Source organism: Oryctolagus cuniculus, chromosome 9 (assembly GCF_964237555.1).
Source record: "Oryctolagus cuniculus chromosome 9, mOryCun1.1, whole genome shotgun sequence".
Taxonomy (NCBI): domain Eukaryota; kingdom Metazoa; phylum Chordata; class Mammalia; order Lagomorpha; family Leporidae; genus Oryctolagus; species Oryctolagus cuniculus.
Window position 1 is genome coordinate 102808335 of NC_091440.1, and position 13963 is coordinate 102822297.

General features: G+C 56.8%; 1 protein-coding gene across 4 annotated transcripts; it reads left to right on the forward strand.

Moving 5' to 3' along the window:
- Positions 1-2005: 2005 nt before the first annotated feature.
- Positions 2006-8132, forward strand: PIANP (PILR alpha associated neural protein). Of its 4 annotated transcripts, none has more exons than XM_008259750.3 (6): positions 2006-2228; positions 4045-4104; positions 4346-4857; positions 5511-5592; positions 6339-6560; positions 7801-8132. In XM_008259750.3, exons 2-6 carry the CDS (start codon positions 4088-4090, stop codon positions 7829-7831), a joined length of 864 nt encoding a protein of 287 aa, XP_008257972.1. In that variant the 5' UTR covers positions 2006-2228; positions 4045-4087; the 3' UTR covers positions 7832-8132. The 4 variants fall into 4 exon arrangements, with proteins under 4 accessions (XP_008257972.1, XP_002712939.1, XP_008257974.1 ...); XM_002712893.4 differs by having other exon boundaries at positions 2009-2228; positions 6875-8132; XM_008259752.4 differs by lacking the exon at positions 2006-2228 and adding an exon at positions 2480-2612.
- The last annotated feature ends 5831 nt before the right edge of the window (positions 8133-13963 follow it).

Here is a 13963-nt window from a genome sequence, read left to right on the forward strand (position 1 = left end):
CAGAGGTTTAGCCTACTACACCACAGCGCCAGCTCTTTGACTATTTTTTTTTTTAAAGAAAAGATTTATTTGGGTCTGGCACTGTAGCATAGCAGGTAAAGCTGCCACCTGCAGTGCCAGCATCCCATATGGGTGCTGGTTGGAGACCTGGCTGCTCCACTTCTGCTCCAGCTCTCTGCTATGACCTGGGAAAGCAGTAGAAGATGGCCCAAGTCCTTGGGCCCCTGCACCATGTGGGAGACCTGGAAGAAGCTCCTGGCTCCTGGCTTCGGATCGGCAAGGCTCCGGCTGTTGCGGCCAATTGGGGAGTTAACCAGAGCATGGAAGACCTCTCTCCCTCTCTCTCTCTGCCTCTCCTTCTCTCTGTACTTTCAAGTAAAATAAATAAATCTTTTTTCTTTAAAAAAAAAAGATTCATTTATGTATTTGAAGGGCAGAGTGTTGGGGGTGGGGGAGAGAGAGAGAGAGAGATCTTCCATCTGCTGGTTTTCTCCCAAATACCAACAACAGCCTGGGCCAGGTCATGTTGAAGCCAGGAGTCCAGAACTCCATCTGGGATTCCTATAAAGGTGGCAGGAACTCAAGCACTTGGGCCATCATCCTCCACTGTGTTCCCTAGTGTCGCAAGCTGAGGCTTCACCCGCTGTGCCACAACACTGCCCCTGCCACTCAACTATTTTAAATGGGAACATCATGATTCGATTTAAACACAGAAAATATAACTGATACTGTGAAGGCTGGTTTGTAAAGGCAGGGTGGAAGTGAGGGACCAGCGTGGGAGCTATTGCAATACTCCACTTGTGAGACGACGCTGTGAGTCTGAGTTTCGGCAATAAAGTAGATGGATTTTGGATGCAAAGCCTGTAGGACTTGCTGGTGAATACCAGCAAGGGAATCAGCGAAAGGGGGAAAAGGGAGGCTGCTTCGCAGGTTTCCAGGCAGAACAGCTAGGAGTTGTTATTTTCCAGGATGGGGAAGACAGGGAGAGAAATGGGTCGGGAGTGGGGGAATGCAACACATCCATTTTAGTCACGTTTGCTATGCATGGCTATTAGACATCCAAGTGGAGATGTCAAGTAGCTGTTGGATAAATGAGTCTGGCGCTCTGGATATAAATTTAGGACTCACTGACATTTACATAGTATTTAAGCCCTGGGACCGGATGAGATCACTGGACAGAGAATGTGGAAAGAGAAGAGCGCCAAGACTGAGCCCTGGGAGGCGCCAACATTTAGAGGTCAAGCCTGGGAAAGAAGTCGGTGAGGCTGAAGGAAAGCAGGGCAGTGCCGGGTCCCAGCAGTGCAGCCTGGGATCACGGAGTCATTCGGTGGGCAGGGACTGGGGAGAGGCCCCTGGAGCTCTGGGAAAAACCGAGGGCATCACTGTGCGAGCCCAGGAGAGAGCATTTCTGACGGGAACGCCAAGTGCAAAGGCGCAGAGGCAGGCTAGGTTTGTCTCCTAGGCCACCTCTCAGGTCGGCTGTGGCTGAGGCATAGACGTGTTCAGGAAGGAGGTAGAAGGCTGCCTAGGAGCTAGGCCTGGATCTTCTGAGCTGAGTAATTGCGACTCCATCTCCCTGTTTTAAAGACCATTTGGGTTGCTTCGGAGGAAAACGCTCTGTAGCAGGGTCAGAGGGGAATAAAGGATTCAGGCTGTTGGGGCAATCCGTTGTCGCCGAGGAGTCTTCTGCTCCACACACACACACCCCACCCCTACCCCCGGCTCCCGGCCTTGACCTCGGGCACGGATCTCCACCGGGGGTGAGGGCACAACAGAGTAGGAGACGCAGAGCTTGGAAGACTCATCGGGCGACCGCGGGTGCCCACGGCGTTGCGGCGCAGACGGTAGAGACTTCCGCGGTCAGAACTTAGCGAGGCAGGTGGTCCTCGCCCTCCCGGCCGCCTTCTCCAGCCCTCCACCAAGGACAGAGCTCGGCGCGACTCCTGCAGTGCGGCGGCGAGAGAGTTAAACCGCGCGCAGCCCACGGGCGGGAGCGCGAGAGGCGGAGACCGCGCCGAGCTCAGCCGAGCCGAGCCGAGCCGAGCCGAGCCGAGCATCTCCCGCCGCCGCCGCCCCGCTCCCCAGGCGCCCGCCCCCCACCAGCTCCCGCTCCCAGCCGCGGGCCAAACCTCCCGACCATGCCCCGCGCTCCACGCGCTGCCGCGACCCCCCAGCCTCGCGCAGCCCTGGCCGCCCGCAGCCATCTCACCACCGCGCCAGATATGCAGGTGAGTGACAGGGACGCCCACCCCCGTACCCCATCCCGCAGGGAGCTCGGCCCTGCCCTCTCACCGACTCCGCGCCCTACCCCGGTGGTCGAGCCTGCAGCCGCAAGCGCGCCTTCCCTCTGCCGGTCCCGCCTGCACCCTGCCCTCCTCGGTGCGGCAGTCGCCATCCCCGCCTTCGGCTCAGCATCCTCTGCTCCGGTCCCTCTTCTGCTCTCGCCGCTGCCTCCCTTTCCGCGTTTCCCCGCACTCTCGCCGCTTTCCAGCCCTGCCCGGGGAGTGCGGGCCCGTGGGATGGGCGGGATGGGGGCCACGTCGGGGATGGGGCCTGGTTCCCCCACCGCGAGGCTCCCGCCCCACCCCCCGCGCGTCTCCTGCGCACAACAGGTCGGTGAGCGGCGGGGAGAGGCTGGGGGGTGGCGCGCCAGCCGGGGGACTGCGGGGTCCAGGGGCTGGAGGTGACGCTGGCGGCTGGGGAGGCACAAGGCGGAGCGGCAAGTGAGTCCAGGAGCCAGAGGGCCACAGATGTCCCTGGGAGCCCTTCTCCGCGTCACCGGTTTGCTCTAGCGGTGCTTCCTCCCTCCTGCAGCCTCCCTGTCCCCACCGTGCCCCCATCCCCAGCTCCTTCTCCCTGCAAATTGGAGATGATTTCCACCCCTCCATCTTCGCGGGTCCCTTTTCTCTTCTCATTCTGTCATCTGTGTGGTGCTTGCTGTACCCCTCCCCACCTCTCCCCTGGCCTCCACTCTCTCCACTTGGCTGCCTTTCCAGCCTGGCCCCTTCCTGGCTCTGTCTCCCTTCGGCCTCCGCCTCCGCCAGTTCCCATCTCCCTGCGCCCTCTCTCCTCTGGCCAGCCCACACTCTCAGGACTGCCTCTTTCCTCACCGGGCACGCTGAGCCCCCTGCCCCTTCACCTCTCCCTCCCCTTCTCACCTGAACCAACCTCCCCCCTGCCAGCCCCCTCATCCTGTTCCCCCAGACTCGCCTATTTTACTCCACTGGGAGCATTCAGGTGCAAATCCAGGGACCCAGAATTGCCCCCTCCTCATTCCCTCCAGGGAGTCCGCCATCCCTGGCTCTGAGGACCTGCTCAGAGCCGACACGCAGACTCCCCCGACACGCAGACTCCCCCGGCTGTCTGTGCCCAGGAGAACTACATCTGAGGGGGTGGCCTCTTCCCACTGCACCTTCTTTCGAAGGGTACCTATGCATTTGGATGGTTGCACACTGAAAGCGAACATTATATTGTGTGTGTCTTCAACCCGCCCCCTCTGCTTCTTTCCTTCCATTCCTCCATCTCGTCTTTCCTTTCTCCTGAAGAGGCAGACTCCTGGGGCCAATCCTAAGAGGAACGCCAGGGACACCAGGGACTAGCGTCCCTGTCAGTGTCAGGGCAAGCGGCAGGGCTGGCAGGCAGGCCCCTGCACACTCACCCAGCTTGACTTTCCCTCCCCCCCTCCCCTCCCCCTCCCTCGCGGTGGGTGCTCAAGGAATCACAAGGTTCTTGGCTCTAAATTAAGATCAAGAGAAGCCCGGGTGCTGTGGGCAGAGGAAGTGAAAAGGAAGGAAGCCAGGGAAGCAAGGGTAGACCCTGGGTGGGAAGGTGACAGGGACCTGGGAAGTTGTAGGCGGGGCTGGGGGCTAGGCAGGGAACCCCTAGGGGAGTTTTTCTCCCAATAGGGTGCTGAGGAGCAGTGGCTCCTGGCTGGCAGCTGCGTGGCCTGGGAGAGAGGCTGGGCTAGGCTGGTGGTGAAGGAGTGGGGAGGTGCACAGGGGTAGGGCTGCGATGTGACCATGTGACAGCCCCCTTTTCCCCCAGTGAAGGCTGAAAATCTGGGTCACAGCTGAGGAAGACCTCAGACATGGAGTACAGGATGTGGTAAGTCTGGCCCAGCAGAGGGAGCCTGGAGCCCACCTTCCCCCTGGGGTCTTGGCCCTCTCCTTCCTAGGCCCCCACCCAGGGCCTTCCATCCCAAGGGTTAGGCCTCAGCCAAGACAGGAAAAGAGGCCAGAGTCTCCCCAAGGCCCACCTGCTTTCACTGAGACCCCTGGAGGGAAGCAGCCCTGTAGGAGCATGCCCTCCTCCGCATAAGCCCACCCACTCTCTCTCCTTCTTTCAGGCCTGTGCTGCTGCTCTCCCATCTCCTCCCTCTCTGGCCTCTGCTGTTGCTGCCTCTGCCGCCGCCTGCTCAGGGCTCCTCTTCTTCCCCTCGAACCCCACCGGCCCCAGCCCGCCCCCCATGTGCCCGGGGAGGCCCCTCGGCCCCACGCCACGTGTGTGTGTGGGAGCGGGCACCTCCTCCAAGCCGATCCCCTAGGGTCCCAAGATCACGTCGGCAAGTCCTGCCGGGCACTGCGCCCCCTGCCACCCCATCTGGCTTTGAGGAGGGGCCGCCCTCATCCCAGTACCCCTGGGCTATTGTGTGGGGCCCCACGGTGTCTCGAGAGGATGGAGGTGACCCCAACTCTGCCAATCCTGGATTCCTGCCCCTGGACTATGGTTTTGCAGCCCCTCATGGGCTGGCTACCCCACACCCCAACTCAGATTCCATGCGGGGTGATGGAGATGGGCTCATCCTTGGAGAAGCACCTGCCACCCTGCGGCCATTCCTGTTCGGGGGCCGTGGGGAAGGTGAGCAGTAGAGGCTGGGAGGGCTGAGGGCGGGGGTGGCTGGTTGAGGACCCCCAGGGGCAGGAGTAGAGGCCTCTGTGTTAGCTTCCTCAGCAAATGCGTCAGGCAGGATGGAGATGCCGTGGGAGCCCTCCCAGAGTTCAAGTTCCCTAACAGAGACAGATGTGTGAACACTCCAGCATGAGGCAACCTCACAGATGCTCCGACTGGGGCACGGGCAGCTCGTTTTCAGGAAAATAGAGGCGAGACCTGCCTAGAGATCGTGACAACTTCAAAGAACTGACGTTGGAGCAGGGCCTTGAAAACACAGTGGAGGAAGGGGACTGGCAGGGTGACTGGAAGATCAGGGCCAGTAGTTTGGGGCTTGGGCCAGGGCAGAGACTAAGTCTCATCACCCTTAGGTTCTGTACACAGACCAGTTCTGATTTTGGAGGCTTGTTCTCATGGCTATGTTGAAATGCATTTGGGAAGGTGACAGAAAAGAGCAGAAACCTCAGGGGGCAAACTGGCGGTAAGGACAGAGAGGTTCTAGAGATGCAGAGCTGGGCAGTGTGAAATCACATGGCAAGACCTGAACCCAGACCTAGCCCCACCTCCCACTCTTGGCTCCTACCACCTCCCGCTCCCTCAGACTCTCTCCCTGCCTCAATCAGGTGTGGACCCCCAGCTCTATGTCACAATCACCATCTCCATCATCATTGTTCTGGTTGCCACCGGTATCATCTTCAAGTTCTGGTAAGCTGTGGGGAGGAGGTGCTGGCAGCTGGACACCAAGTGTTGGGCAATTAAGGCTGCAGGCAGGGAGGGGGCAAAGGCAGCGATGGGGCTGGGGCTGGGGCTGGGGTAGGAAGGGGTGGATGGAAGCAAGACTTGGGGAGGATTGCCAGAAGTCAGGGCACATCCCCTCTCCCAAAAAAGGTCAAGAGTAGTAGCAGGGGAAGGAGAATTATTTGTGTGTACCAGGGGCTTTGGTGGTCATCCTGCCTCCCCACTTCCTCCAAGACATGGAGAACTGACTCAAGTCTGCAGAGCCCTTCTTAGGGCTGCCAGTGGGTGGGACGGAGGAAGGAAGTTGGAGCTTTCTTTGCACACATCTGATGGTGGGTCACTCAGTCCTTCACACCTTACCGAGAGACTATTAGACTCAGGTGTCCAGGTCATTAGCTGACTTTGAACTAGAACTCAAGCTGCCAGGAGCCTGCTGAGGACAGAAATGGCTCTTCTGGATCTGCATGAGGGCGGGCAGTAGAGGTGGTGGGGGAATCCGGATGGGGCTGGGAGGCTGGTTCAGATCCCTGAGTCCCCTGGGGAATGAGGGAAGAGTTTTATGGACTCAGACCCCCAGGAGATGTGGCGTAGGGAAATGCTGGAGGCCAGTTTCTTTGCTGGAGGATGCTGGGAGTCCTTAGCTGGAGGGGGGGGGGGGGCAGGGCAAGGGCTACGGGAGCACGTGAGGGAATCTCCTTTCTTCTGTGCACCAGCTGGGACCGCAGCCAGAAGCGGCGCCGGCCCTCGGGGCAGCAAGGTGCCCTGAGGCAGGAGGAGAGCCAGCAGCCACTGACAGACCTGTCCCCGGCTGGAGTCACTGTGCTGGGGGCCTTCGGGGACTCGCCTACCCCCACCCCTGACCACGAGGAACCCCGAGGGGGACCCCGGCCTGGGATGCCCCAGTCCAAGGGGGCTCCAGCCTTCCAGTTGAACCGGTGAGGGCAGGGGCAATGGGAAGGGAGGGTGAGGAGGGAAGGTGACTTAAGGTATCCAGAACTGGGGTGGGGGTCCTACTTGGGTGGGTGGCAAGGAGGGCAGGTCTGGTCTTCCCACAGTCCCAGGCCCTCCTGAAGCCAGGGATGGGAGGCTTCCTTCTCCCATCGTCTCAAGATCTGCGTCCTGTTCTCACACTGCCCCAAACTCCGACTCTGCCCTCTTAACCTCAATGCCCTTGCTTTGTCTTGGACTTCCCCTTTGGTTCTGGCCTCCCCCTTGGTTCCTGACTGTTCCCTTTCCCTCTTCCTCTCAGGATTCCCCTGGTGAATCTGTGATGCTCCCCAATGTTGGGGTGCTGCCAAGCAGGAGGCCAAGGGGCCGGCACAGCCCTCATCCCACTGACGTGGGGCCACTGTGGGGGACTGGGGCCACAGGTGCCCCCGCCTTCTGCCCTTGCTCACCACCCTGAAACACTCATTGGCCCCGGGGGCAAGCCTACTTGCCCTCCTGTAGGTGGGGGCTTCGCATACCTGTGGCTTTGGGTCCCCATCTCCACCCTTGCACACTCACATGAAAGCCTTGCACACTCACCTCCACCCTCGCAGGCCGCTGCGTATACTCGTGCTCCTGTGTGGCCCGTCTCCTGCACCCTCTCCCAATCCACACCTGTCTGCTCAGTGGACCTCTTATGGTTACCCTCTTGTGGCACACGTCCACGTTCTCCCCCGCCATTCTGTGCGCGGCTCGGCCCCTCGGTGACCCGAGCCCAGGCACACCTTACCTCTCTCTCTCGTGCATCTCCTGGCCCAGTGTGGTGGTGTTGCGTGATGCTCATCCTGGCCCTGCGGGACTCCCACTAATTGTTTCTGTGGTCCCTGCATGCTGACCCAGAGGTGGGTGGGAGGTGAGCTGGGGGCCCCTCGTGCCCTCGTCTGTCACAGTCCCATCCACCCCATGTCATGTCTGTCTGTTCTGTCCCACTCCAAGGGCCCTCAGGGCTCCCCCCTGGGAATGGGGTGGTGAGACCTCTCAGTGTCTCCCCTGCCCCACTGCTAAATTCTGTTGTCTGAGAGATGGGTTTGGGGCACCGCCTGCTGCACTACATGAGAAAGGGACTCCCCGTGTCCTTCCCTTCCTCCCAGGCCCCTCTTGTCCTGTCCTGTGTGTGTGTGTGTGTGTGTGCGTGTGTGTGAGACTTTCTGGAATTCAGAGCCCCTGAGCCTGTTCTCCCCTTCCCAGCCTTCCTTGGGGCCTCCCTAACTCCACCTAGGCTGCCGGGACTGGAGCCAGCTGGTTCAAGGCCATCAGGAGCTCTGCCTCCAAATCCACCCCTCTCCTTCCTGGGCTCCCTCCTCATGCCCCTCCTTTGTCCCCCCTTCCTCCACTCTCCTCCCTTCACGGCTCCTCAGGTTCTTCCCTACTTCTCACCAGTTTTTCCACCTCCCTTCTTCCCTGGCTCCTATGCTGTGATATATATTTTTGTATTATCTCTTTCTTCTTCTTGTGGTGATAATCTTGAATTCTTGTGGGATGTAAGTTTCAAAATTTTCAAATAAAGCCTTTGCAAGATACTAGAGTCCCTGGCTCTGCCTTGTGACCCCTGTAGAGAGGACAAGGGGAGTGGGGTGGACAGCCTGGAGGGCGGAACAGAGGAGGTAGGACCCCTCCAGACCCCATGGGACCTGGTCTGCTGTGACCTGGAGCTGGGGATCAACAAAAGGCCTCACCTTGGGACAGAATGGAAGGGGGAGGAAAGGCAGAGAATGGATGGAAGGAAGCAGTCCTGAGGAGCGGCTGGTGCAAGAGAGAAACCGGCATCGCTTGTTCCTCACTGGCTAAGGTCACAAGAGCCCATGACAAAGGAGATGGGAAGACGGAAAACCAGGTAGGACAGGCAGGGAAGCAAGCAAGAGACAGACGAAGAGGGCTCAGGACACAGGCAGAGGATAAAGGGTGAAAGGAGAGAGAGGGAGCTGAGTGGGAGCTGCAGGGAAGAGGCAGCCTTGCTTGGTTTATTTTCAGCCTTGTTCCCTGACCTGCCCCCACCCACAGCTGCCCCTCAAAAGCCGGGCAGCCCGAGAAGCCCTGTGGTTAACTCATCAGCTTTCCTCTCTCTGCTGTCTCCGAGAAAGCATCATGGCCACGGTGTGGGGGAGGGAACAGGCTGCCCAGCTGGGACCCGTCACCTCTGAGACCCCAGTTCTAGGTCTGGCTCTTATAACAGCTCTGTAAAGGCCAGCACAGCAATGCGCAGCCTCTCAGCTGTAGCTAGGCCCTGTTGCCATGGTAACCACCCAGGTCCCATTTCTCACCACCCCCATCGGTGCCTCACTTGTTCCCTGGAAGTGGGGTAGCCCCAAGGAGGACAGAAGGCAGTGCCGGGGGCCAGAGGGCAGTCTGGGGCACCCTGGACTGTGTGCCTCCGGGTATCCAGCCTGGGAGCTAGAACCAGGACTCTGTGTGTGTGTGCTGTGTGCCTGAGGGGCCGGGAGCTTTACTGCGTGCCCAGGGATGCGTGGCTGAGTCCATGCAGAACATAATGGTGATGGCGAGGAGGAGGGGGCGGGTATCTCAGGAGCAGGGCAGAGTGTGTGTCTAGGGCATCCGCCTCCCTAAGAAATAGACAGCTGTAGCCGGAAGCAGCAGACAGGGGCCACAGTGAGGACCCAGTTGAAAGCAGAGCTGCCAGGCAAACAAGCTGCTGAGGACAGCCTGAGTTAACAGGGGGCCGGAAGAGGCAACTGGTGGGAGGGAGGGGGCAGGGCGTGCTGTTGCTGGGATCCCACAGGCTTCTAGTCTTTGGGGGCTGAGAGGGGATAGAGGAATGGCACTGGCACAGAAGTGGGGAGGCGCTCGACTGCCCGGAGAGCACACTGGGCTGTCACCTTCAGAGGGACACTGTGACCTCGAGGCTCATCCATATGCAAAAGGCACACATGAAGGCCCTAATGCAGAGGGAATTAATTACTGCCTGATTAGACTGCTGTTTCTACAAATTTAAATAAATTAAAATACACCAAGAAGACTGGAAATCCTCACTCATTCTGTCTCCCTAAATGCCCTACTTATCCATGGGAAGTCATATGGCAAAGAAAGAAGGAGAAAGGAGACGGTGCGAGACTTCCGAACTGTCCCATGAGGAAGTCACAGGTCATGCTAACCATGAAGAGCTCAGGACCTAGGGAAGAGCCCTCACTTTCTCTCTCCTGGAGTTGCTGCAGAGACCATGAGGCCCTCGGAAAGCTGTGCATCACAGAGCAGTCACTGACCAAGAACAAAGCAGCAGCCAGACTGCACCTCTAATCGGGGACCACACATTACGGGCACCTTTGGAAGCAGTCTCTCAACACCATGCTTTCTTTGCCTCTTGGGCTGTAAAGCCAATTACTCAGGTAGGCTTCTCTTAAGCATTTTTCCAGAATGCTCACCACTGTCACTCTGACCAAACCTGGGAATGGGGAAGGCGCCCAGGAGGAGGATCTCCTGGATATAGCTCAGAGTGTGGAAGTGATTCAAGATGGAAACTGTGTGCCAGCTGGAGACCCCTAGGCTAAAATTAACAACCCTCCTCCCCCTCCGCCCCACATTTTTGGCTCTAAAGCTTCTAAGGAGTTCAAAGCACTTAAAACTCCCTTCTGGAGTGGGTGTTCAGCCCAGCAGTTAAGATGCCTGAGTTCCGCATCCCAGAGCCTGAGTTCTAGTCTTGACTCCAGCTCCTGACTCCCAGCTTCCTGCTAACGCGGACCCTGGGAGGCAGCAGTGAGGGCTCCAGTTATTGGGTTTCTGCCAACACATGGAAGACCTGAACTGCATTCTGGCTCCTGGCCAGCCTCAGTTCCTGATGTTGAGGGCATTTGGGGAGTAAACCAATGGTTGGGACCTGTCTGCCTCTAAGATTTTAAAAAATATTTCTTATAGCAAGGGCAGCAGAGGGCTGACAGACATTGTGGCACGGAAAGTGGCCAGTTGATGTAAGCAGAGGAGGCGAACCAGGGCTTAGAACGATTACTACCACTTTGCTCCCCCTTTTCCCTATGAGCCTTCAAAGTTAAGGTTTCTCAAGTCGGCAATCTCCAACCTGTGCAGCAATCAGTTCTGGGCACGTCTGGGCCATCAAGTCCCTTGTTCTGTCAACTGTCGCCACTCAGTTCACACAGGTTTAGTGTTGAGCCTCAAAATGGGATAAAGTGAGCAGATGCTTTTAAAGAGACGGATGGGGCTGGTGCTGTGGCGTAGCTGTGGGTAAGGCCACCGCCTGCAGTGCCGGCATCCCAAATGGGCACCGGTTCGAGTCCTGGCTGCTGCACTTCCTATCCAGCTCTCTGCTATGGCCTGGGAAAACAGTAGAAGATGACCCAAGTCCTTGGGCCCCTCCACTCTGTGGGAGACCTGGAAAAAGCTCCTGGTGCAGCTCCAGCCACTGTGGCCATCTGGGGAGTGAACCAACAGATGGAAGACCTCTCTCTCTCTCTGCCTCTCCTTCTCTGTATAACTCCTTCAAATAAATAAATAAATCTTTAAAAAATAAGAAAAGAAAAAGAGACAGGGGTGGGGCCGGTGCTGTGGTGGAGCAGGTTAAGCAGCCTCCTGCAGTGCCACCATCCCATATGGGTTCAAGTCCCAGCTGCTCCACTTCTGATCCAGCTCCCTGCTAATGGCCTGGGAAAGCAGTGGAAGATGGCCCAGGTGCTTGGGCACCTGCACCCAAATGGGAGACCTAGAAGAAACTCCTGGCTCTTGGGTTCAGCCTGGCCCAGCTCCAGCTGTTTGGAGAATGAGCCAGCAGCTGTAAGACCTCTCTCTCTCTGTAAATCTGCTTTTCAAATCAATCAATCTTTAAAAAATAAAAAAAGAACATCTGGGCCAGTGATGGACTTCATATACCAATGATGGATCCATAGGATTATAATGCTTAGTTGTTGCTGTTCATTTGCTCTGAGAGGAAGAGCGTGGTGGGGGCAAGAGGCGCGGAGTCACCACACAGACCCCGGGAGCCGAGTGAAAACAGGCTTGAGGCAAGCAGCCTGCAGACTCATTTATTTCAGTTGATATATCAGCTTAAATAGCCAAGGCAGCCAATCCGGTCAAGGGGCGGTTTATGCCCTAACCAATCACAGCCTGTTGCCAGGCTGTATCCGAAGCCATCCAATCACAGCCTGCTGCCAGGCAGTTTCCGTTGCCAGCGGCCATCTTGGCATGGCCTTCTCATTCCACCACACTTAGTGACATAACCCTCTTAGTTTGTGTACTCTTTGTTGTTCACAAAATGTGATTCCCAGAATGTCTCCCATTGTTCAGCAATGTAAGATTGTGCATCACCTACTAAACATTTAATTTAAAAATGTCATTTGCGGCCAGCGCTGCAGCTCAACAGGCTAATCCTCCGCCTTGCGGTGCCGGCACACCAGGTTCTAGTCCCGGTTGGGGCACTGGATTCTGTCCCGGTTGCCCCTCTTCCAGGCTAGCTCTCTGCTGTGGCCAGGGAGTGCAGTGGAGGATGGCCCAAGTGCTTGGGCCCTGCACCCCATGGGAGACCAGGAGAAGCACCTGGCTCCTGCCTTCGGATCAGCTCGGTGCGCCCGCTGCAGCACGCCGGCCGTGGCGGCCATTGGAGGGTGAACCAACGGCAAAGGAAGACCTTTCTCTCTCTCTCTCTCTCTCTCACTGTCCACTCTGCCTGTCAAAAAATAAAAATAAAAAATAAAAAATAAAAATTAAAAAAAAAGTAAAAAAATGTCATTTGCTGTGACCTTGGAAAAATCCCCTTAAACCTTCAGTGTTATTCTCGTATCTGTAAAATGACCATTATAATTATCTCTGTGAGGGTTTATTTCTCTTCCTCAGCAAGGGCTATTACCGTTAAGAGGAGAGATCTCAATTTTTTTTTTTCCCTTTTTTTGACAGGCAGAGTGGACAGTGAGAGAGAGAGACAGAGAGAAAGGTCTTCCTTTTGCCGTTGGTTCACCCTCCAATGGCCGCCGCGGCCGGCGCGCTGCGGCCGGTGCACCGCGCTGATCCGATGGCAGGAGCCAGGAGCCAGGTGCTTTTCCTGGTCTCCCATGGGGTGCAGGGCCCAAGCACCTGGGCCATCCTCCACTGCACTCCCTGGCCACAGCAGAGGGCTGGCCTGGAAGAGGGGCAACCGGGACAGAATCCGGCGCCCCGACCGGGACTAGAACCCGGTGTGCCGGCGCCGCTAGGCAGAGGATTAGCCTAGTGAGCCGCGGCGCCGGCCGAGATCTCAATTTTGCTTCAGCCAAAACAGAGCTGAGCACAGAGGAATTCCAGCCAGATCAGTCGGTGTGGCAACTTCACTGACTCAGACAACATATTCATTCAGCATTTACTATGAGCTCAGTAAAACCATGTGAGTAGTTTCTTCCTTGAGGAGCTGGGGAATCACATATATCAAATAAAGTAGAAATAAAAAGTACAAGCTAAATGCTGTGGAATAAAGAGAAATAAAGGGACCATTATGGGCTAAAGTAATCGGGGAAACTTCTTCCTCAAAGAGTTCACATTAGGTGTACACCATAAACTAGTTCACTTAGGGAAAAAAAAAAAAACCACAAAAGTTTACTGACCACTTACTATGTGCTAGGCTCTGAAGGTACACAGGGAAGAATTCAAAGTCCTCGCCCTCATGGAGACAATACTTTAGTGGGAGCAGTGAACAGCAGGCAGGCAGCAGGCATGGCCTTTGGCACCGTGGCTAACACACCTACATGCCACACCTAGTGCCTGGTTTGGAGTTGTGGCTCTGCTTCCAATGCCAGCTTCCAGCTCATGTGCACCTGGGAGGGAGCGGGTGATGGCTCAGGTACTTGGATCCCTGCCACCCAGGTGGGAGACCAGGATGGAATTCCTAAAAGTAAAGCAGGGTGAAGGGATATAGGTGTGGATGAGGACAGCAAGATCCAAGCACAGAAAGTAAAGGCGGCCGTCAGCAAGGTTTTAATGGCTGGGAGATACTGTCACTTTTTAGGTCTTCCACGGACCTCAGAAAACTACTGAACCTTTTTATCTCATCCTACATATTCAAAGCATCGAGACATTCTCCAACATACAAGAAAAAATAATGCTAACTTCCCATAACAGCCTATTCCACCCTCAGGGAAGGAAAACGGGACCCTAGTCTTTTAAAAATCCAAACCTTCCTCCGTACCTTGATGCATAATTCATGAACCTGTCGCGTTCCCACCCTCCCACTTCCCCTGAAGTCCCTTCCGAAAGCCCGGAACCGCACTTCTGCAGGTTCAGCTTCTACCCCTGAGAAGAACCCGCCTTCATTTCCGCTCTGGCGTCACATACACTTAGGGCTCTCCGGAGTCCTGTGGCAGAAGCTATTTCCGCCCCTACTTGTCGTCACTTCCGCCCTGAGTATCCCGAAGCTAGAGGAGCG